Below are 22,500 nucleotides of genomic sequence, written 5' to 3' on the forward strand. Positions count from 1 at the left end.
TGCTTTCTGCTTCCTCACTTGGTCAATGTTGTTAATAACTGAATTGAGACAGCAGGGGGGAACAATATGCCAACAATAGTGGTGGTCTCCAGTTGTACAGATCTGTTGTTTTAAGGATGAGTATGCTCTGCTAATTGTGCTACCATAGCTGTATTGATAAGTCTGCCGCTGTAGCAAGGTGTGATATATTTTCAATAAAATGTATGCAAACTACATTGATTTTGCCCTTGTCCATCTGTTTGCGTCTGCTAAATCACAGACCTACAGTAGAATAAATGCCTCATCACTCAATGCTGATTTATTTTGTATAATGCTGATTTATAGTAGAGATATACAGGATCCAAGATCCGGTTCCGGATCCGGCAGGATAATAGGGTTTTTCAGACTATCCGGATTCGGCAGGATCTTAAGCAGTGGATCCGGTATCCGGCAGTTACCTAAAAATCAGGATCTGGGGTATCTCTACTTTTTACCTAGCCTAGGTTTTCAGTCAGTCTTTCACAACCCCAATCGCTGCATGAAGTGAAAGCCCTTTGGAAGCGACCATTGAAGGCAGTGTGGCAGTAAGCCAATGAGTCTTAAAAATAGTTTGCGCCAATGTAATAAAAAGGGCCCACGTGTGCGAGTTGGCTATGTGTTTCAACCCTTTCGTAGGATCCGGTATCCGGTTCCGGCAGGATCTTAAGCAGTGGATCCAGTATCTGGCAGGATCCTAAAAATCAGGATCTGGGGCATCTCTAATTTATAGTAATGTAATGCGTGTAATGTATGCAATGTAATGTATTGGGGGTCTAGGTACAAATTGGTTGTTGCCATGGTACTGAAGTAGGTGATCCTCAGTAGAGGAAACAGGGAGTTCCCTGAATTCAGAAGTGCTAGCAGAAAGAAAACATGGCACCACTGCCTTGTCCACCACTGCAATGGGTACCTTTAGTGATAACGTATAACGTTTGGTGCTGTAATGCTTGGTACCACAGGTGAGCTGTATTGTCATGTTTACCGGTGCATCAGAATAGAGATTGCCAACGTGACGTCATTGCCTCAACCAAATGTACTTTTAGGTGTGTTTTTTCTTGCTTATAACGACTAGGATTGGCAGACCAAGGCCACTTTCTAACAAGCGCTAGAATTTGATTTGCCTAAGATTGGGGCAAAAGGCGTTTCCGACCCATTTGTCACATGTCTTGGCAACCTCTATTAAGGTAACCTGATTTGGGTCATCTGGCTGCATTCACCAACTACACACGGGGGTGTTGCCTTCCTCTCGATTGCAGATGGCGGACGTAAGGTAGGAATTGAGGCCCCAATTGCAAAAAAATTGTTGCCTTTAAACATATTTGATGAACAGCAGAAAGGTGACTGATGCCTCCACCGTCTTGGCATGGCTACAAGAGGATGGCACCACACATAAGAGCATTGGACAACTAAAGTTTTACAAGAAAATATTTTTTATTTGTGGAACACAACCATATTCTCATAAACCATTACATCACACATCATGTTTTTTTTCCTCTCCTGCAAACAAAGAAAAGAAAAACACACTTATGATCCCTATTCATGTGTATTCATCGTGACTGATGAGGGCCCAAGACATGTTTCAATCAGGACTGCAAACTCCACAACAACCACAAGTCACATGGTATTATTTAAACTGAATGGCATTGTAATAATGGAAAAAGAGCTGAATGATTGATTGATTGATTGTATCGGAGCTAATTCACAAAAGCTGCAAACTAGTGTTAACTTCTCACATTTTGCACCCATCACACGCAGGAACACGATAGGGTTGTCAACATAGTGTTTCTTTCAGAGCACAAACATGGCTGCAGGTTTTGACGGTTTCCTATAGATTTTTGAGACCAATTTTAAGATGGCTAAAGAATGGAAGTCTTCATTGGAAGATAGCCTACTGCTGACAGTTAGTGTTCAGTGTGCAACAGGGAGGTGGCACTGCAGACCCAAGAGCACAGAGTCAGACCGCAAAAGCCTTTCCAAGGAGGTACAGCATTCTATACTACGCTGTGCAGGGTCCAATGTACACCAGAATATCAACATCATCTATTACAGTTGAAGCGACACTGTAACACTCTTCCACAGTAGCCAACAGACGAGTCTTCAGTCATACTTTGGGATGTAATCATGTGTGGTGCCATTAGGCTAACCAATAGGTTTCGGAAAAAATATATTGAGAGAAGCATTTCATTTCATTACTACTACTGGGTGTGGTGCAATATTCAGCCTTGTGTTTGTGTACTTGAGTGTGAAGTGGAGGCTGGGGTGTCACTATGGAGATTAACTTTTTTTCTTTTTTTATACCTTATCGTCATGTTCCTGTGGTGTCTCAATTCTCAACTCTATTTATCATTGTCTTGTTTTGGCATTGAGCATGAGAAGAGTATTGCACATTATTGCTTTCCCATAATTCTGTATGATTGCCCCTGGTCCCAATATTGTTATCATAAATATATTCTAAATACATTTACACATATGTGCATATATATATAACTTCACATAGTCTTTTCAAATTTATAATACAGCCCCCCCCTTCTCCTTTTTCCATAATTTTTAAAAGTGGGTGTTTGTGTAATTTGGTATATAACCTGCAATGGTGATATGATGTGAACACACAACAGTGACCATTCAAAAACAAGCACACTCTCCCACTTAACACTTACACTGGCGAAATAATATGACACAACAATAATAATGTTAATAATAATAATAATAATAATTACAACAGTATAAAATACAAAAAACCCAATGTGAAACAAAATGAACAGGAGAAAATAATAAACTTTGGAAATAAAGGGATTTGAGGAGGTATGACTCGCCAGCATCTGCTGTGCAAAGTTAGGGGAGACATTCATTCCAACAGATGAAAAAAAACCTCATTCACATAGTTCTGCAGCTGGGTCTGTGTGGGTATGACGCTGGTGAGCTGGAGGTCTAGTAGATAACAGAACCCACTGGAGGTAAAAGATGGATGTCTATCGCCCTCTGTAGGGCCTATGAGAGTGCTTGCGTTTGGTGTTTTGTGTGTGGGTGAACTCTATTGGCGTCTCAGACTGACAGAACTGTGGCGGGGGCCAGTTCTCTTAATCTAATGTCGAACCAGCCGACGCTTACTATCTGACAATAAGTAAATGCAAGAGAAACTTGTGTTTTTCTAGCAAACAGTGATAATTTTTTAGTTACTTTTGATTACTCATCAGAGGCTTGCATGATGGTATGAACCAAGGCCATCCACAGAAGAGTGCTTTGGTTCCCAGTTTCTCTAGAGTAGAAACCAGCTCAGATGCTGTACTAGCTGGTCTGGGAACAGCTTTAGCATCTGGTATAATCCAATGGGTCCCTAGTCAGCTCCATTCCACAGAGATAAGAGGGAAGCAAACTCTCACTACAAGCTATGACCAACAACTGGCAGAGGGGGGAGCCATTGTATCCCTATATATGCTGCATGGCAACTCCTACAGTGCGAGTTAGCTTTTACATGCCTTCCAGCCTTGGCCGACAAGGTCCAGAGAGAGAGAGAAAAGTCACTGGCTTCGCTCTTCCTCAGGCGCCATGAAAACTGAAATATAATTTTTGGTTCATGACAATCTATCAGACAAGCCCACCTCAGCTCATATTTGTTCGAGAGCCATTCAGAGTATTAAGGAATAAGGATTACATGGTTATTAACCCCAGTCTAATCCTATCTGACATGCTGCAACAAGCCTGCTGCGCACAGGATGCACTGGCCTAGAGACCTCCTACTAAAGACTAGTACCGCCACTGCCACCATATGAAGTCATTTTAAACTTCATTTGGAAGACACAAGCCACCCTATCTAGTACATACTACTGACTTCACTGCATCAATGACCTACAGCTCATAACCAATGCCTGCAGGCACCAAACACTGTGAAGTGTGAAGAGAGGACCACAAAAAAACAAAACATAAACAATGAAGACAAACAAAAGAACCATGTCAGAACCAGAGATGATCGCTGCATGCTTACACATCTACACATCTTCTCACACCAGACACCCATGCTTTTCAGTGCCATTCTTTACGGTACGTGACAAAAACAACAAAACAGACACGGGACAACATGGACTCTCACACTGCCAGCTGAAAAAATACCCCACATATCTTTGTTGCGTAAGAAGGTTCACCTCTTCAAAAACAAAGGTCCTGACCGAGCAAAGCTTGAGGAAGAAGAGGCCTCACGAGCCAGCTGTCATGGGGCCCAAGTCTCCAAGGTACCATTTACTCTACAAGCCCATGGTCCATTTCTGGCCCAGGACATGTCTGTTCAGATCGCATTTCGTATGCTAAAAGCTACACTACATGCCTCACAGGGTAACATCAATGACCTGGATCTTCAGCAGCCACCTGATTTATGCCCCATCTTCACAGGTCACTGGGTGTCCTCCATGTTTCTGGACATGTCTTCAAAAACAGCGGTGCTCTCTCGACAACTCTGTGCTGTCCGATCGACAACTCTGGTTAGCACACTGGTGAGTCTAGCTATGAGGATGACACTGTGGTGGCGAGCTTGGCCACTATGGGTTTGGCCTCAGGAGATGGCTTCATACTGGAGGGTGAAGACGAGAGATGAATGGGTCAATAGTAATCTAGCCTACCGTAAACTGACCTTCAGAACAGCAGTTGATGTAACCGTCTTGTCAAAGGACAGCTTTAGGAACACAGTTACAGCTTTAGGAACACTGACTTTTCTGATCCATTAGGAATCTGGACAGGAAATGGTGAAATTTGATAGCTGAAAATGAGGTAACAACAGATGGCCATGAACACAAGACGTTGATTTTGTTAAACGTCGTTATGGAGTACCATTTACTCTGGATGTCATGTGACAATTAGATCTCCTATGACAGTTCCTTCAACTGCTGGTCCTGGGCCAATGTTCACCCCTTTTCTTTCTCACGTCTGTCCACACCTATCTGCTCTCTCCTGGTTTGTCTCAACTAATAAATCCTATTCAACCTATAGAAAAAAATAAAACTATTAACAAATAATGAAAAAAAGAAAACACAGCCAATCTGTTCAAGAGGGCCTGTTAGTTCGCAGAAAAATAAAATTAAAGTGCTTTTTTTGGATTTATAAGAAAAAAAAACTGGACCAGGCTATAGTGAACTGCAGGAATGTGTTACTAAGGTTCAAACAAAATGTTTGTTGGCAGCTGGTCTGACATGGTTTTCGGCATGGTCATAAAGATATCGCTTTACGACCCTGGAGCACAATGTGGAAAGGTGTTTTTTTCTCGGCTTTTCGGACTTTCGTGAAAGAGAAGCGGCAAGCTGTGTTTCTGTTTGTGATGCTGGGCTGTTCGAAGGTCCACACAGACCAGTTCAGCCCTGTAGGTCAGAGGAACTACAGCTATGGAACTCGAGATACAGGAGAGAGGGAAAACACTGACCACTCAAGTTACGAATGAACACACTCTCCTCTGTTAGAAGAAGCACATGGTGTTGGTGCCTACCACATTCCTATAGTCCTCATGGGTCCATGGGTCCAGTGTGAAGGGTGATTGTGTGTGTACGTGTGCATGTGTGTGTGTGTGTGTACGTGTACGTGTGCATGTGTGCGTGTGTGTGTGTGTGTGTGTGTGTGTGTGTGTGTGTTTGTGTGTTGGGGGGTGTTCTGAGAAGCAAGGTGGAGCTGATAGTCTCGACGTGAGCAGTGGTCAGTTCTGCCTGGTGAGTCTTTCATTTGGCCTCCCGGAGGCCTGCGCTGCTAAGCAAAATGTCCGTCAATGCCTGCAAGTCCTGCGCAAGGTCCTCCAGGGACATAATCTCCAACAAGATCAACAAAAGTCACTTGTGTGGTAATTCTTTTTCCTTTTTTGTTGGTTTGATTTTCAAGCATTGTTATTTTTTTGGTCAACACCATCTCGTGCGTCTCTTCTTTTTCTGTCCATCTCCACCTCTGTCTCCTTATCCCTTGGCAAAGTGGAGGAGAGACACTTTCAAAAAGGGAGAGAGCGAGATTAACTGACTAACCATTTTCGTTTCCCCCTCATCATTCCTCTGTGTTGAATAATTGCCACTTGCACAAAGGCAGCGAGGAGAAAAAAAAATTCTCAGGACGCTTTTTCACATGTGTAAGGTGATGTAGGTGACTTTGAGGGACAACGAGGCGAGGACGATCAGGGTGGGAGAAGTGAGGATAGTGAGGTGAAAAAAGTCACCCAGTCAAAAAAAGATGGGGCTTGGGGCCTTAGAAGCACAGTGTGATTAGACATGGGCAAACGTGGCGTAGTGGGCAGGACAGGATAAGGTGGGTTGAGTTAGGTTCAGTTAGGTGCAGTTCAAAGTTCAAATTTCAAAAAGGTTAAGGAGGTCCGGTTGCACTTTTTTTTAGGGTTGCGTGCCTTCTTTCTGGCATGGCGTGGTGTCGGCGCCAGCGCCGGCGGTGTGCCCAGCACTGCTTAGGCACGGCGGCTTCTGCTTCTCCCACTGGCACATGGCGTTGGCGTAGCCCACTATCACCTTGTCCATCCAGGTGAGGGGCTGGGGGAAGAGCACCGCCCCCTCGAAGAAACCCAGGTGGCCCCCGTGCAATGTCAGAGCAAAGATCACATTCTCTTTCTTTTCTGGAGGAGGGGAAGGAAGAAAGGAGAGAGAGAGAGAGAGAGAGAGAGAGAGAGAGAGAGAGAGAGAGAGAGAGAGAGAGAGAGAGAGAGAGAGAGAGAGAAAGAGAGAGAAAGAGAGAGAAAGAGAAAGAGAAAGAGAGAGAGAGAGAAAGAGAAAGAGAGAGAGAGAGAGAGAGAGAGAGAGAGAGAGAGAGAGAGAGAGAGAGAGAGACAATAAGCTGGTGCCCCACAGTCGACCACTTTTACCACATTTACTACCACCATCATGAAAAAGCACATTTCTGGGATAACGACCCTAAACAGAGACTATTTGTTTACACTGTATGCCCTGAACTTGCCTTGAGGTCAGTGTGTGTGTGTGTGTGTGTGTGTGTGTGTGTGTGTGTGTGTTCATGTGAACATTCCTGGAACCATGCCTAAACATATATTAACAGACAAATGGCGCAATGCAGTGCAAGCCTATCTAATCCACTTGAGAGAAAAGAACACTGTGTAATCCTCAAAAGATGGATAGATAAGATAGAAAACTAAAACAAACCGTTAAAAATCATCAGAATATCTACTGAAAGCCTCTGCTACTGCTGATATCAGGTACGGATTGGTCTCACTGCAACTGTACAGTATTTACATCACTAAAGTGGCTACTCTTTATTCAGTGAATACAGCATGTTACTGGTCAACACAATTAAAATGAAGAATTAAAAAATAAAGCATAGCCTCCTTTGCCATTCTCAATCTTACCCTCACTCTGAGACGCGTCTCTGGGATTGAAATATCATATACCATCTATGTACGTAGATGAGACGTCCTTGTGGCAAACAGCTTGCGGCCTCTCGCACTGATCTAAGAAAATGTGCTGGGCATACAGCATAGGCATGCGTGTGCACGTGTGGGTGTGTGTCTAACATTTCGAGAGCGCTCCACACTGCCTTGTGAATGCCGTGCCACGTTGGCGAACCGACGGGAGATCACTAGGGCAAAGGACGCAGACACGCTGCAAGCCGACAGCAACGGTAACCCAAGCTGCCCACCACACCCCATTAGCCCCCGCTGCCAACATGCCCACATGCCCAGCTGAGCTGCCTCATAAGTCAACATTATCTAGGGCCGGAAATGACACCTTAGGCATCGCCCGCCGCCCGCCCGCGTGACTGCCTGGCACAGACCCTCACACCAACAAGATAGCAGATCACACCTGGACATGTCAACAATAAATCATATTCCTCACAGCGTGTACAAGCCATGTAGTCAATGTTTGCGACCTGTACAGTAACTAACCTCTGGCTCTATACAGTCACTGACCTGTGCTGCTTTCCAGATATTCATGATTGTAAACAAACACACTAGAATCCCTCAGCTTAGATTAGATGATGACTCGAGTTACAGGAACGGTGGAGGGGAGTGGGTCAGCTACCCAATATACCCTGCCCCTATAGAACAGTGTCGCCAGGAGGTATGGGGACGGGGGACGGGGGACGGGGGACGGGGGAGGGGGTGAGAGTCAATGACTCAGCACGAGAGCAGCTAGAAGTGTGCTGCTAAAACAGGCTGGCATGTCAAGGGTGCGTGTGTGTGAGTGAGGGTGGGTTGGATAGGATCAAAAGGGACGGCCGGGAAGCGTGTGTGCATGTGCAAGACGGGGAGAGAGGCAGAGGGAGAGAGACAGGCAGAGAGAGAGAGACAGGCAGAGAGAGAGAGAGAGAGAGAGAGAGAGAGAGAGAGAGAGAGAGAGACAGGCAGAGAGAGAGAGAGAGAGAGAGACAGGCAGAGAGAGAGAGAGAGAGAGAGAGACTGTGTGTGTGTTTGTTTGTGTGTGTGTGTGTGTGTGTGTGTGTGTGTGTGTGTGTTTGTTTGTGTGTGTGTGTGTGTCTGGCTGTGAGTATGTGTGCAACTGAGCTGGAAAGGGGGTCACAAGGGACGGCTAGGGAAGCATTCCGGTAAAAGAGAGTTGCAGGGAAGAGACGCTGTGGCTGTGGCCTCCCTATCCACAACGCGCCACAGCAAATCCCAGACATCCACAAGGCTCTGGGCTTGGAGAGGAGTAGCCAGGCTGGCATGGCTTGGTAAGAAGCCCCCCTATCCGCTCTGGAGGGTGGGAGTTAACAAGGCCTGGCAGCACACCACCCTCCAAGGGCCACTTGCAGACCCAATTGCATTTATGACCCCCTCCCTTGGCAAGTATGCTTTCTTGGCCGATCAATAGGTCTCGGTAAAAGCTGGGTGGTTCACACATTCCGTTGATGGGCTGTTATGTAATGTTTCATTTTTTATCAGCTTAGCAGCGAAAACACACACACACGCCTTTGGGGCTGATGTGCAGCGAATGGATTAGCCCTGTGACACACTAAATGGCGATAATGCGGCACACACCCCCACTGACATCCCATTCATTGGTTGACACACTTGCTATCAGGACTACAATGCTCTGCAACAGTAGTGAGGCGAAGTTGCACGATAAAAACACAGTTTTCAAAAGGGTCTGACCCTAGTCTAAGAAACCTACGAGACAACTCTGACTTACTGTAGCTACTGGAAATATCTCCACTCTACTCTGATGTCCTTCATAACGTCCTTACCTGCGAGTGTTCGTGGAATGGTGAGCAGAGAGTCGTGCACCAGAGGGTCGTCTGCAGAGTTGACCAGCAACAGTGGGACGTTCACCTGCAAAACAGCAAGGACAATACTCGGTCACCAACACTACACGAGATAGATATACTGTTTAGATAGATGTATACATGGGCATAGGCAAAGAAATACACAGAAAGATGGTAAACAGAAAGACTGAACGAAAGACTGAGGGTCGTTTAAGGCCAGATGTTTGTTGCCCTTTTCTACTCACATTGTGAATATAGTGCACACAGCTCTCCTTCTCGTAATACTCCTTCAGGGTATTGTGTCCATGGAATTTCCTGAAAAACAAAAACATGCAACGCCGCCTTAGCTTTCAGACTAATCAAAACATAGATGAACAGCACTGAGAAGAATGCGCTCACAAGGAAACGTATCAACATCTGAAGAGGCTGATAAGATGAAAAGCATGTTGACAAAGCAGCTATTTTGGTTTATTCCTGCATGTTGCACTTGAAGGCCCATTCTGATACAGCATAGCTCCTCCACACTGGCACAGTGAACTAGAGGCAGGTGACTCACTTGTAAATGGTAAATGGACTGCATTTATATAGCGCCTTTCCACTCCTTCGAGCACTCAAAGCGCTTTACATTGTATGCCTCACATTCACCCATTCACACTCACATTCACACACCGGTGGTCGTGGCTGCCACGCAGGGTACCACCCTGCTACCAGGAGCAACTTGGGGTTGTCGAACGGCTCCTCTACCACCTGAGCTACCACCGTGTATGATGAGACTGGATGCTGAGGTAAGTAGCGTTGAGGGGTTAAGTATACAGTGCCCTCCATAATTATTGGCACCCCTGGTTGAGATGTGTTTTTTAGCTTCCAATTATTTTATTTTTTTTCTAAATAATATGGGACCTTAATGGAAAAAAAGAGAAAAATCCAACCTTCAATACAAGTGCATTTATTCAGTGGGGAAAAAATCCCACATAAAGAAATAATTATTTGACATCAAATAATGTGTGTCACAATTATTAGCACCCCTGGTGTTAATATTTTGTACAACCCCCTTTTGCCAGCAAAACAGCACCTAATCTTCTCCTATAATGTTTCACAAGATGGGAAAAGACAGAAAGAGGGATCTTTAGCCATTCCTCTTTGCAGAATCTCTCTAAATCATCCAGAGACATGGGTCCTCTCCTCTGTACTCTCCTCTTCAGCTCACCCCACAGGTTCTCAATGGGGTTGAGGTCAGGGGACTGAGATGACCATGGGAGGAGCTTGATTTTGTGTCTGGTGAACCATTTCTGTGTAGATTTGGCCATATGTTTAGGGTCATTGTCTTGCTGAAAGACCCAGTGACGACCCATCTTCAGCTTTCGGGCAGAGGGCAACAGATTTTGATTTAAAATGTCCTGGTATTTCAAAGCATTCATGATGCCATGCACCCTAACAAGGTCCCCAGGGCCTTTGGAAGCGAAACAGCCCCACAGCATCACTGACCCACCCCCATACTTCACAGTGGGTATGAGGTGCTTTTCAGCATGCGCATCTTTCGTGGCACGCCAGACCCACTTAGAGTGTTTGTTGCCAAAAAGCTCAATCTTGGTCTCATCTGACCAAAGCACACGGTCCCAGTTGAAGCCCCAATACCGCTTGGCGAACTCCAGACGTTTGCGTTTATGATTGTGAGTGAGGAAAGGTTTTCTCCGTGCATGCCTCCCAAACAGCTTGTTGGCCTGTAGACAGCGTCTGATGGTTGATTTGGAGACTTTGTGACCCCAGGATGCTACCATTTGTTGTAATTCTGTAACAGTGAGCTTTGGAGATCTTTTGATTTCTCTTACCATCCTCCTCACTGTGCGTGATGGCAAAATAAACTTGGGTCCTCGTCCAGGCTTGTTTACCACTGTTCCAGTTGTTTTGAACTTGTTAATTATTCCTCTCACAGTGGATATGGGCAGCTGCAGTTGAGTGGCAATCTTCTTGTAACCTCTGCCTGACCTGTGAAGGTCGACGCACATCTGCCTCACTTGTATGCAATGTTCATTTGTCTTTCCCATGTTTAAGAGTGGATAAGAGAAATGGCCTTGGTGTCACGTCATATTTATACCCCAGGGAAACAGGAAGTGATGAATTACTAATTAAATGTTCCTACATACTCTGGTAAACTTTGTAAACTACTGTAGAAATGACAGAAATGCTTCAATTATATTTATTTCCTGGGAATTGTTAAGGGTGCCAATAATTGTGGAACAGGTGATTTAATGAAAAATAATTATTTTTCAGTCAGGGATTTTTTTTATTTTCTTACAATTCATTTGAGTTGAAGGCTACATTTTCCTACAATTTTCAGTGTGACAGTATTCTTCTGCAATAAACACTGAATTTATTTTAAGGCTTTTAACACATCTCAACCAGGGGTGCCAATAATTATGGAGGGCACTGTATGTAATTGTAGTCGGTTATTTTAAGTGCATGCTTGCTGCTAAATCACAAATTAGATTTTTCATTGATATTTACTACGTACTATACCAATATTTACTGCTCTGACCAAAGCACAGTACATTTGGCAGCCGAAGATGTCTAGTGACTAGTAATGCAAACTGGCAATGGACCATGGACATGGAGAAGATTCACCTTTTTATGTATGAAGTGAACAATTTCCAAGTGACGAATACTTAGATATTCAATACTTAGGAAGTGAGGAGGTTGTGTGGAAACCTCACCTCATGATGGTGTCGTCGATCTGCATGAGGGAGGTGGCAGTGTAGAGACGGCCAATGTTGGCACCCAGCACATGGGTAGGACCAAACAGACTGTCCCTAAACACAGAGAAGGGGGGAGAGAGAGAGAGAGAGAGAGAAAGCGAGAGCGAGAGAGAGAGAGAGAGAGAAAGGGGAAGAGAAGAGTGAAAGAGACAAACAGATATAAACACAGCCTGCATGAGACAAAAGACAGAGCTAATGTCAGTGTTAATGACTACTCAGACAAGCTACAGCACACCGCCTGTTCATTATCCACTTGACCTAATACACAGCAGACAGCAGCAACAGAATAACAGTTACATCTGGTGCCCTGTGTTGATATGCAGCAGCAGTGATCATTCGCACTGTCTGGCTGGCCTCTCTCTGCAGCTCTGCTGAGCACATGTGCTGCTTAGTGGAGCGTCTCACATCAGGAATGCACCTGAGGGGAGCGTAGCACAGCCCAGCACAACAGACTAGAGCACAGCACAGCACAGCACAGCACAGCACAGCACAGCACAGCCCAGCACAGCACAGCACAACAGACTAGAGCACAGCACAGCACAGCACAGCACAGCACAGCACAGCACAGCACAGCACAGCACAGCACAGCACAGCACAGCACAGCACAGCACAGCACAGCGCATCAGGATAGGGGGTGCACAGTAGAGGGGGAGCTCCCCCAGTCAACATTCCCAGCCTACTCTGCATACCACACCCCGCACCATAGCCCCAACCCCCCTCACACACACACACACACAAAATGGATTCACTCTGCAAGCAGTGTGTCTGTACATGAGTCTATTGATGTGTGTGTGCGTGCATGTTTATATGATTTTGTGTTGAGCAGTGAATGGTTGAGTGCATGTGTGTGTACTGTGTACATATACTGTGGGCGTGTTTGGGTGTGTAGTGTGCATCCATGTGTGTATTTTTGGTCTGTTGCACACAGTGAAACAGAACACCTGCTAAATTCACTCACTTTGCATTCAGAGAGACACTTTCATCTAGGGGAAATGACGGGCAAAAACACCTGAATCATGTGGATCAGGGAGGTGGAAGAGCTGCAGGTGGCTAGAGGTACACTAGGGAGAGGCAGTGGAGCTGGGGGTAGCTGGTGGATAGACTGGCTAATGAAACTGTAAAACTTGTGAGTTTAATCTAGCCAACCTGGTGTGCATTTCTGGAAAGCGTAGTTGCTAACCATGTTAGCTACTTTGTGGGTTGCAATGCAATTTCCATTGGCAACTACAGAAGCTGCTAACTGCTAACAACAACGCTTTCCAGAAATGCACCCCAGGTGTGCAAGCCTACTTCAATTGAATGGCTATAAATGAAGCTCAGCTAACCACGGCACTCATTCTGCTCATGTGCCTTATACTTACTAAAGACCCTGTGTACGATCATAGTGATGTAGTACTATGGTAGTTGCATTTTTCAGTGACCATTTCAGTGTTCCACTGGTGAAACTACACGCATTAGGGGCTACAGCGAATCTACATTGACTAAGCTCGCTCACTCGCATCATTGCAATGCAGCTAATGAATGTGCATTGAGTTCCCAACATTTCGAGAGCAGGATACGGCAGTGACGGCAAGCTTTGGAACGATGAAATGCTATCGTATTTCGTCCGGGGGGACCTACATCACTACTAGTTTAACCAATGACAGTGCGAGGGAATCATGTGTGGGGTGGCTAATGAAGTGAAGTTTGTGTCCTAGCCGGCTGGGGCCATTACACCATTAAAAAAGCTCAAAGTTAATTAAGGCTACGTAGTTAGCCCTGACATTCAGATCGCAACATTAGGGTACCTAGATAGTGTGTAAACCATTGATAAAATATTTTGAAGAGAGACGATAGCACAGGATGAGCTATAGCCATATAACTTTGTTTTTAGTCAAGCAAAATAGTACACCGTTCCATAGCCGTGTTGACAGCTAGTTTTGACGCTCTGGTATTCAAACCGCGACATTTGGGGGCTTTGATTGTGTAAATAGAATCGCTGTTTTACAAGTTTACAAGTGAGACCAGTGAGCTAGGCTAGCATAATCAGTCAAACCGGACAGTCGGGCAGGTTCTAAGTTAATTAACATACGTGCAACCCAAACCACACCCATTTGGAATGAGATACCCTAAAATGTCATTGTCTCAGCAAGCTTGGCCAGACTGACGTCTGTGCAGTGTCAATGGAAAGACAGTATAGGCAGGCCGAGGCTAGCTGACAGCGGGTAGTGTAGCTGTGTAGCTGAGGTTATATGAGGGTGTGGATTTGTACCTGTGTGAGAGGATGATCTTCTTCATGTTGTCGGCCATGAGGAAGTTGTAGAACCTCCTGCACTGGTCCCACTGGAGGAAGGTCTCCTGTGCCCTGCAGGGAGAGATACAGACAGGAGGATTACAACCAAGTAAACACAATGACAGCTAATCCACCCATCATGAGTCCAAGCCAAACCAGACCAGATAGAGAGACAGACGGACAGCAAACACACCTACAGACTACTGTGTACAGTACACAATGCACACATACAATTGCAGCCACTCACGCAGGCATGCAGGCATGCAGACACGCAGACACGCAGGCACGCAGGCACACACCCACACACACACAAAAATATCTAACATTGCAGGCTAAAAATTATTTTTTTTTATCAAAGGGTCTGGACGAAAATGAAATGCTCAGGTTGCATGGGGAAATTCTTGTGGAACATCTGTCGGGCATCAATCTCTGGAGAGAAAAGGCACCACACATTCCACTGGACTGAGATCTTGACAGAATGCTTTCAACACCTATATAGGGACTGGTGGTGTGTTACAAACAGACTCCATGGTAACCAGCAACTCTGCTTATGCACGTGTGTGTGTGTGTTATGTGTGCATATACGTGTGTGCATGTGTGAACGCATGCCTGCATGCATATGTAAGCATAAATGTGTGTGTGAGTGTCTGTATATGAATTTGTGCAACCCTCAGGCAGGGCTTCACTGCCTACGTCCTCTGCTCTTTGTCAGGTCTCATATGAAACATGTCAGCTCGTCTCAGTCCCACACAACAAAGGCTGTCAGCCACAGTAGCTATGCGGATCTCTCTCCCTTTCCCTCTGCCACACAGCGCACACACAAACACACAGACATGCACACACACACACACACACTGCACCTTTCAATGCCACTGGAATGCGCACAGACAGCAGCCAGATGAATGCTGGCTTATGGCTGCCGGCCCCCTCCAAGCATAGCACAGCACAAATGCCATGCCCCCTGGAGATGTATGCTTTTCCCCTTACACGTGCACATAGGAATATTTCAACGTCATAAATATATTTAAAAGGCAAAATGAGAGGCAAAGACGAGCAACATCAGCTCTGCTTGTGCAAAGTGATCAAATACACAATCCACACGCCAGCAAGGGAATATTTTCTGATGATGGAATGTTTTCCCTTGTAATGAAGTTGCCCATTATTATTTTTAATTTTTATGTATTTATTTTTTATTATATATATTTAATAAATGAATATCCAAAAGAATAATAGGTCCCCTTTAAGAAGATCAAGGCCTCCGCATTCTAGTGATAACTGGCAGTGTCTAAAAATTGATTAAATATAAACCAAATTCTAAAACGGGAGTAAAAAAGTAAAAAAAAAAAGAACGGAATAATTCTTATTCTTTCATAACCGCTCTCTGTAGTGTAAAAAATGTAAGACAGCGGAACAACCGCCATATGGCCATATTCACGCAAGAAAAACACGGAAAAACAGCCCTACACAGGTAGCAACGTAACACATGGAGCAGTATACACACGAAGACACACACACACAGAAACAAAAACAGACACATATGGGCTACGTGCGCGTAAATAAAAACAAAACAGCTAGGCATATTTAATTAAGCAATGTACACGCACACACACACGCACGCACGCGCACGCACGCACACGCACGCACGCGCACGCACGCACACGCACGCACGCGCACGCACACACAAGCGCACACGAACGTATGTCCACACTAACCTGAGTGCACTGTAGCCCTGGCACACGCTCACACAGCACAGCACGCGCTCCTGGTTGGCGCGGTTCTCCCCCAGGAACTTGCAGACGATGTTGCCCCCAAGGCTGAAGCCCACCACGATGAGCCGTGTCTGGGGGTAGGCCCTCTTGATGTAGCCCACCATCGCCGCATACTCCCACGTGCACCCTGCGGGGTACAGAGAACACAGCAACACAACACAACATTATATTACAATACTCTTGCCCACATACTCAGCCTACACATGGAGCTGTCGGCGCCCAGTGGCGCAGAACATTCTTTCTAGCTGTTCATTTTCATTTCAGATGGGAGTAGTGAAGCGTGCGGCAACACATTTACATTACATTACATTGGTATTACAGTCAAGATCAACCCACACAAGGTGGAGAATGTTTTACATGAGAATCATTGCTGCACACTACCCAGGCTCAGAACAGGCTTGTTTTGCTCTGCTCTACTGTGTTATGTAATTTGATGGGAAAATCTATTTGTTTTGGGTTGTGGGGGTGAAGAGGTGAAGCTACAAGCTGACACAAAGGCTGAATACCATCACGGCATATAAACATCAACATCACAAAGACAATAAACACAGCAAACACATGCACATGATGAGATATACTGCAGAACAGACAAGACACGCACTGGGGAGCCTCAAGCGTCTTCAAAAGCGAGCAGCAGACATAGTTTTATGCAAGAGGTTTTCAATCATATGCTGTACATGTGTTGGTTGTGCAGTGTGAAATTACTAATGGAAAGCATGTGTTGCACCATAGATGTATTCACAATATGCTGCTGTGTTGTTGCTAGTGAAGAACTCTAAACCTAAACACTTTCAACTACCTGGCGTTTGCAAGCTAGCTGTTAACCAGACGCACCATTCCCAGGTTCAGGAGGTATAATAATAATCCCAGTCACATATTTGATCCCACCAGCTCTGAATCAGCTGATCCTAATGAGCTCTCAGTACAGGTAGACCCACAACGCAGTGATGGTGGTGGTGATCAACTCCACCTACCGTAGGTGAACTTGTGTGGGGAGGAGAGCTCTATGTTTTTAACCCATTGATGTCTGAAGCACCTGCAAAAAACGCCTGCTGAATGCCTAAGACCTTGTTGGGAAAGATGCCCTCAGCCTATAAAAACCTAAATATAATAAAGCCTCTGATGCACATAAAAACATCAAATAAGTTGCATTTAAACCCCAAGACCCTCATCTTGCATTAGAATGTGTTCATTCAGCTGAAACATACCCACATTTTTATTAAAAAAGCTTAAATCTCAAGAGCCTGAATGCAGCGTATATGTGTCTCCAGGCAACACATACGAGTCATCAGGCTGAAATGGGTTAAATCATCTAGTAGAAGAGCTTGGAGTCCTCATTTCCTGTCTAAATGGCACCTATGGGCTATCTAGTGTATTATACAGGTTTACCACTTCCTGTGGGTGAACTTAGCCAGGTGTATCAGTACACCATGTTGTTGAAATACCCGGCAGGTGGTGGTGACCAACTCCACGTACCGTAGGTGAACATGCGCGGGGAGGTGAGCTCTATGTTGGGGAGGGCTCCCAGGTGATTGAGCACGGCACAGCGGTAGCCCTGTTTCTGGGAGTGGTCCACGAACGTGCGGATGTAGTGCTTCTCGCTGTGGTTGCCGATCCCCGGACAGATCACCATGGTGATGTCATCTGCGCACAAAGATGAACAAAACAAATGAGCTGACGCGTAAAATAAACAGTGCTTATCAGCAGTGCTGATAGGAGACAATTTGCATTGGCGTCACAAGCGGACTGGTACACCGGAATAATAAAATATAACTGATAAATGAACAATGATGCGGTTACTGTATAATATTGAAACAAGAAGGTGGCTCGTAATGAATCATTCTAAACTAGCACACAGAACCAGAAGGCCAATGTCACATTGGAACGCTATTCTTCCTGTTCCTCTTCTTGTCAAAAATGACATGTTGTTGTTTCTGCATAGAGTACTAAAGAGTTATGTCACCCTTCATACCAAACTATTTTTGGTTCGAAACAGACCGTATGAATAACGTGAAATCCTATGCCAGACCATTCTACTTCATTTTACGAATTAATTTATGACTTTGTTTTGACGATTGGAGTGATATCGACAATGGATTCTCTTCATGACATATTTTTAACTGAACCAGCCTCCAGGTGGCAAGATGTCCTAAACACTGCCTACAGACGTTTCTAAGTAACATCGTCAACAAAAACAGTCTGTTTGGGGCTGTCGTCATGGGAAACCAAATGAGGATGGGAAGGTCAGACATGAGCAGACAGCACAAGACGTGCGGTGACAAAGAGGCCCTTGTGCAGTCATTACTCAAATATAGCGATAATTGCTCCATCAGAGCTGACTCTGAGAGGACTGCATGTGACATGAGGTCTCAGCCAATTACAGTGGGTACTGGCTGTACTGCACTGCACTGACCTTAACTACAGCCCACACAGGGGACAAGAAGAAAAGCAGAAGTAGACTTCAGTGGAAAGTTTCAGACTCTCTAAATGCTACACGTAAATGTAACCATGTAAACATGCATAGAAGTACCAGCAAATACAGACACGACAACAAACATTGCAGGGTTCACAGTATCACAATATACAATAACACAGAGTTTACGATGTATAACCGAGAATATTGTGTCTTTTTTGTGTGTTTGGTGCACTGGTCCACTTAAAAGATCTTTGAAGAACTTCAGAGGTTCTATTTTAGGAGATATTAGGAGGATGGATGTTTTTAAACTCAAATCAAAGAAGGCTTTTGATCATGGCAGAAACAACACTTTCCTGATGTTTATGTTTCAGAGAAACAGAGTAGTCGGCACGAGACACAGCAACAACACAAACAAACAAATAGGGGAGACGCATGCCCACCTCCTGTGGGGTGGTTCACCACGGGTTCGAAGAGGTCGAAGGTGGCGGTGGCGCCGTCCACCATAGGCAGGAACTTCCTGAGGCCGTGGGGGTGCGGCGAGCTCACCCTGCCCAGCTTGCCGTACAGCGCTGTCTGCAGGTGCCCACTCTTGCCCCACAGAAGCGGAGGAATGTACCTGCAAAGACAAACACACACATAGAAATGCACACACGCACTTTGGTCAAATTGTGTGTTCTTCTGAGTAAGGTGACACTGCAGTTCAGAGCACTTTAACTGACTTTGCAAGGAGAGGTGTTTGTAATCTGTCACTTTGAAAAATCGCTGCATTTTATTTTACATACTTCACTGCTGTATGAAATTTGGCTCTAGAGACCCAACCAATCACAAATATTATTTTATCATTTACCATAGCTGCAATACATACTCTGGCCACCATCCTACACAGAGCATCTTTAAGTGCATTCCACTATGCACATAACGTAAAGACAGCAGGTACATAGTGTTCCGGAGGTAAATGGCACGTCTTTAAAAGTGTCAAGACAGGAAGAGAAATGATCTGTTTAAAGGAGACCAGAAGCAGGCATCCTAGCTGACCCCTTCGGTTACTGGGTGAAGAGTCAAGTGAACAAGATGTGTTGCTTTTCTCTCCCCCAAAAAACGCCTGTCGCGCTAAAGGCTAGCCAAAAATTCCTTTCCCGATTACACCACCTCACCAGGGAGTAGGTCTGCACAGCCTTGCAAGCCATGACTAAAAAGCTGGACAGAGCAACATCAGGCAGTAGATAAAAACTAAAAATAAAACAAATATTAATTCACCAAAGCTTAGAGACTGTTGTGAAAGAGGAACCAAGGGAGTGGACAGTACACTCCTGCCTTATAATAATTCCCCCACTGCGGTCATCTGCTAGCTAGCCACAGATGATTCAAAGTAGACGTGTCAAATTACAAAAAGCTGCAGCCCACATTCTGTGGAAATAGTTAAGTGACATGTTTGGAGTTTGGAGGGGATGAGGGGTGGTGGTGGTAGTAGACTGAGAAGTAGACAGAGGGGAAGGCAAAGGGGCAGTTGTCCCGGGCCCAGAGAGAGAGAGGGGGCCAAGAAATGGGGACTCCTCATATTGTATTGGGTTTGGGGCCTATTCAGATGATTTCATCCTAGGCACAGCCAAAGCTGTCAGCAGCCCTGGTGCTAGGGGATGGTGGTTTGGTTTCTCTGGTGTTTACATGTGATTTAGAGGAGAGGGAGTGAGGCTGAACCAGCAGCAGCAGTAGCGGTACAGTGTTACACAAAAGCTCAGGGTGGGCCAGGGCAGGGCAAGACAGTCCAACGCAGAACACTAAAATAAATGTTTTCACCAGTTGCAGACAGGGTTTTTTTGCACTACACAGCAGTCATGACTACTTTTACTTGTCCTTTTTTCCCACAGACTTTGCAAAGTAAGTGGTAATGAGGGCTCATGAGGGATGAATTAGCATGAATAGAACAACCCTTCATAAACAGGCCCATGGAAATGAGCAGGGTCAGTTGTGTCCGGGAACACAGTTTACATAGCACTTTAACACTGCCTGTAATAAACACACTTTTTGCATGTGATTCATCAGTAGTACGGAAGCCATGACTTCACCTGTCCTTCTTTCCTCCAGGCCTATCATAACCTCCTCATAACGAGGAATCATGCGGGGCACAGGCAAATGAGCAGGGTCAGTTTTGTCTAAGAACACACATTGCGGTTTGCATAGCAATACAACAGTGGCTGTAAACACAAGAGAACATTTGTATGGAGTGGGATGATGCAGTGACCTAAGTTATGTTTCCTCAGAGTAAGTGGTAACTGGCCTAGTAGAAGAGTCTTATGGTTCCACTGTTCTGGAAAAAAAACAAGCCAAAGAGCTACTCTATCTGTAGATTTACCACTTGCAATTCAACATCAGACCAGTGCAGTCTCCAGTTCTTCACAACGTACACAAGCCCTTTCCACTACCCTGACTTGGATTATTGATAATCTTCAGACAAGTGCCCCAGGTCCTCTCCAGGTCTTCACTGACCTGTGTTCTCTATTCCAGCAAACCTGGGACACATTGTACACAAGCAGAAGGACAATGGCCCTGATAATACTGAAAAAAATGGAGTGTGCCTGCCTCCTAGGTCAGCCTGACCATGTGTCTGCTGCTGAGTTAGCAAAAGATGCTATCTGATCCAGAGGACACGCTACCTCTGGCTTGCATCGGCGACCGGCACACCCTGTCACCGTTTCATGCCAGCATAGCACAGCGGGGCGAGGCAAGGTGAGGCAATAAAGTCCAGTAGCCAGCCAGACGAACGGCCATTAGCAAACCTTATGCAACCTTCTCTGCCTCCCTCTGGCTGCCCCCCTTTCTCTTCCTCTCTCTCGCTCTCATAGTTTTCGTCCACTGTCAACAAACTCCCCCCCTGCTGTATACAGTGTAGTTCCATCCCCGGCCACCTGTGCTGAACCGGGGCCATTACATAATCTGTGTCCCCTTCCCCTTTGACAAGCATGGAACCACGCCACTGATCACTTTACAGTTTACAGCCATAAAGTACATCCGTAACAGATAAATAGTGTGATTAGGATGGGAGGTAGGCATAAGGGCATTTCGCAATCACTTTATTAGACTCTTGTGACTTCCCAAGACAGGATGCCAGAGAGCATGACTGTTTGGAGAGGAAAGGTCTGGAAGTAATCTCAGTAATCTCACTGTTATGCTACGTGGCATAGTTTTGACACAGTAGTGTGTGTAGGTGGTGGACTATCCTCAGCTGCCATCTAGCCCTCCACACAAAGAGGATAATGGACATTGACACAGAGAGAGAGAGAGAGAGAGAGAGAGAGAGAGAGAGAGAGAGAGAGAGAGAGAGAGAGAGAGAGAGAGAGAGAGAGAGAGAGAGAGAGAGAGAGAAAGAGAGACAGAGACAGAGACAGAGAGAGAGAGAGACAGAGACAGAGAGAGAGAGAGAGAGAGAGAGACAAAGAGAGACAGAGAGAGAGAGAGACAGAGAGAGAGAGAGAGAGAGAGGGAGAGACAGAGACTTCAGCACATGAGCATGTGAGGATAAGGAGAAGCCACGCCAGGCTACGTTCCCCCGCTGAGGAATTTCCCAGAAGCCCGTGCTGCTTAGTGTGTGCCTGAGTTAATACTATGAGAATGACTATGAAACAAGATAATCCCGTGGAGGCAACTAGAGGGAGGAGGAGGAGAGGTGGTAGCAGCAACCATCCTAGCTGAAATGGCAATAAAGTAAAAGCATTACGTGGTGGTTGAATGACAGCATGGGTTAGGCGCTAAAGCTGCCGTTTATGGACGCGGCTCCGAGCACTGAGCAGCAGCATTGTGTTCCATTGTCTATTTATGGTAAGCCACATGACACACATATAGCCTCTATTCCTGAAAAGGACGATTAGACTTTGGGCCAGTTCTGATTATCAAGGCCTTAAGTTCTGGCTAACTCTGAGGTGTATTGCGCAAAGCTCTGGCTCAATTTCAATGGTGCACTATCAAAAGAAGAAGTCTGCGTATAGCCCCCAAGAGACAATAAAAAGAGAACGATAAATAACGAAACCGTAACCTAATGATAACGGTCACAGGGTTCAGGGGGCACTAATCCAAGCGCTCTGTCACACAGAGAAAGACTCA

The 22,500-nt window shown here is 45.5% G+C and overlaps 1 protein-coding gene across 2 annotated transcripts in view; it reads right to left on the reverse strand.

Annotated features, from left to right (window-relative positions):
• Positions 1-1,762: 1,762 nt before the first annotated feature.
• The window catches only part of abhd2a (abhydrolase domain containing 2, acylglycerol lipase a), a 26,727-nt gene continuing 5,989 nt past the window's right edge, over positions 1,763-22,500 (reverse strand). For both annotated transcript variants that reach the window (XM_063189269.1, XM_063189268.1), the window contains exons 4-11: positions 18,843-19,018; positions 17,463-17,630; positions 15,930-16,113; positions 14,197-14,289; positions 11,904-11,999; positions 9,438-9,507; positions 9,175-9,259; positions 1,763-6,598 (exon numbers count right to left, since the gene is read on the reverse strand). In XM_063189269.1, coding sequence (XP_063045339.1) covers positions 6,363-6,598; positions 9,175-9,259; positions 9,438-9,507; positions 11,904-11,999; positions 14,197-14,289; positions 15,930-16,113; positions 17,463-17,630; positions 18,843-19,018 — 1,108 coding nt within the window. In that variant the 3' untranslated portion in view covers positions 1,763-6,362. The remainder of the gene's footprint in view (positions 6,599-9,174; positions 9,260-9,437; positions 9,508-11,903; positions 12,000-14,196; positions 14,290-15,929; positions 16,114-17,462; positions 17,631-18,842; positions 19,019-22,500) is intronic.

The sequence above is a fragment of the Engraulis encrasicolus genome, chromosome 22 (genome assembly GCF_034702125.1).
Source record: "Engraulis encrasicolus isolate BLACKSEA-1 chromosome 22, IST_EnEncr_1.0, whole genome shotgun sequence".
Lineage (NCBI taxonomy): Eukaryota > Metazoa > Chordata > Actinopteri > Clupeiformes > Engraulidae > Engraulis > Engraulis encrasicolus.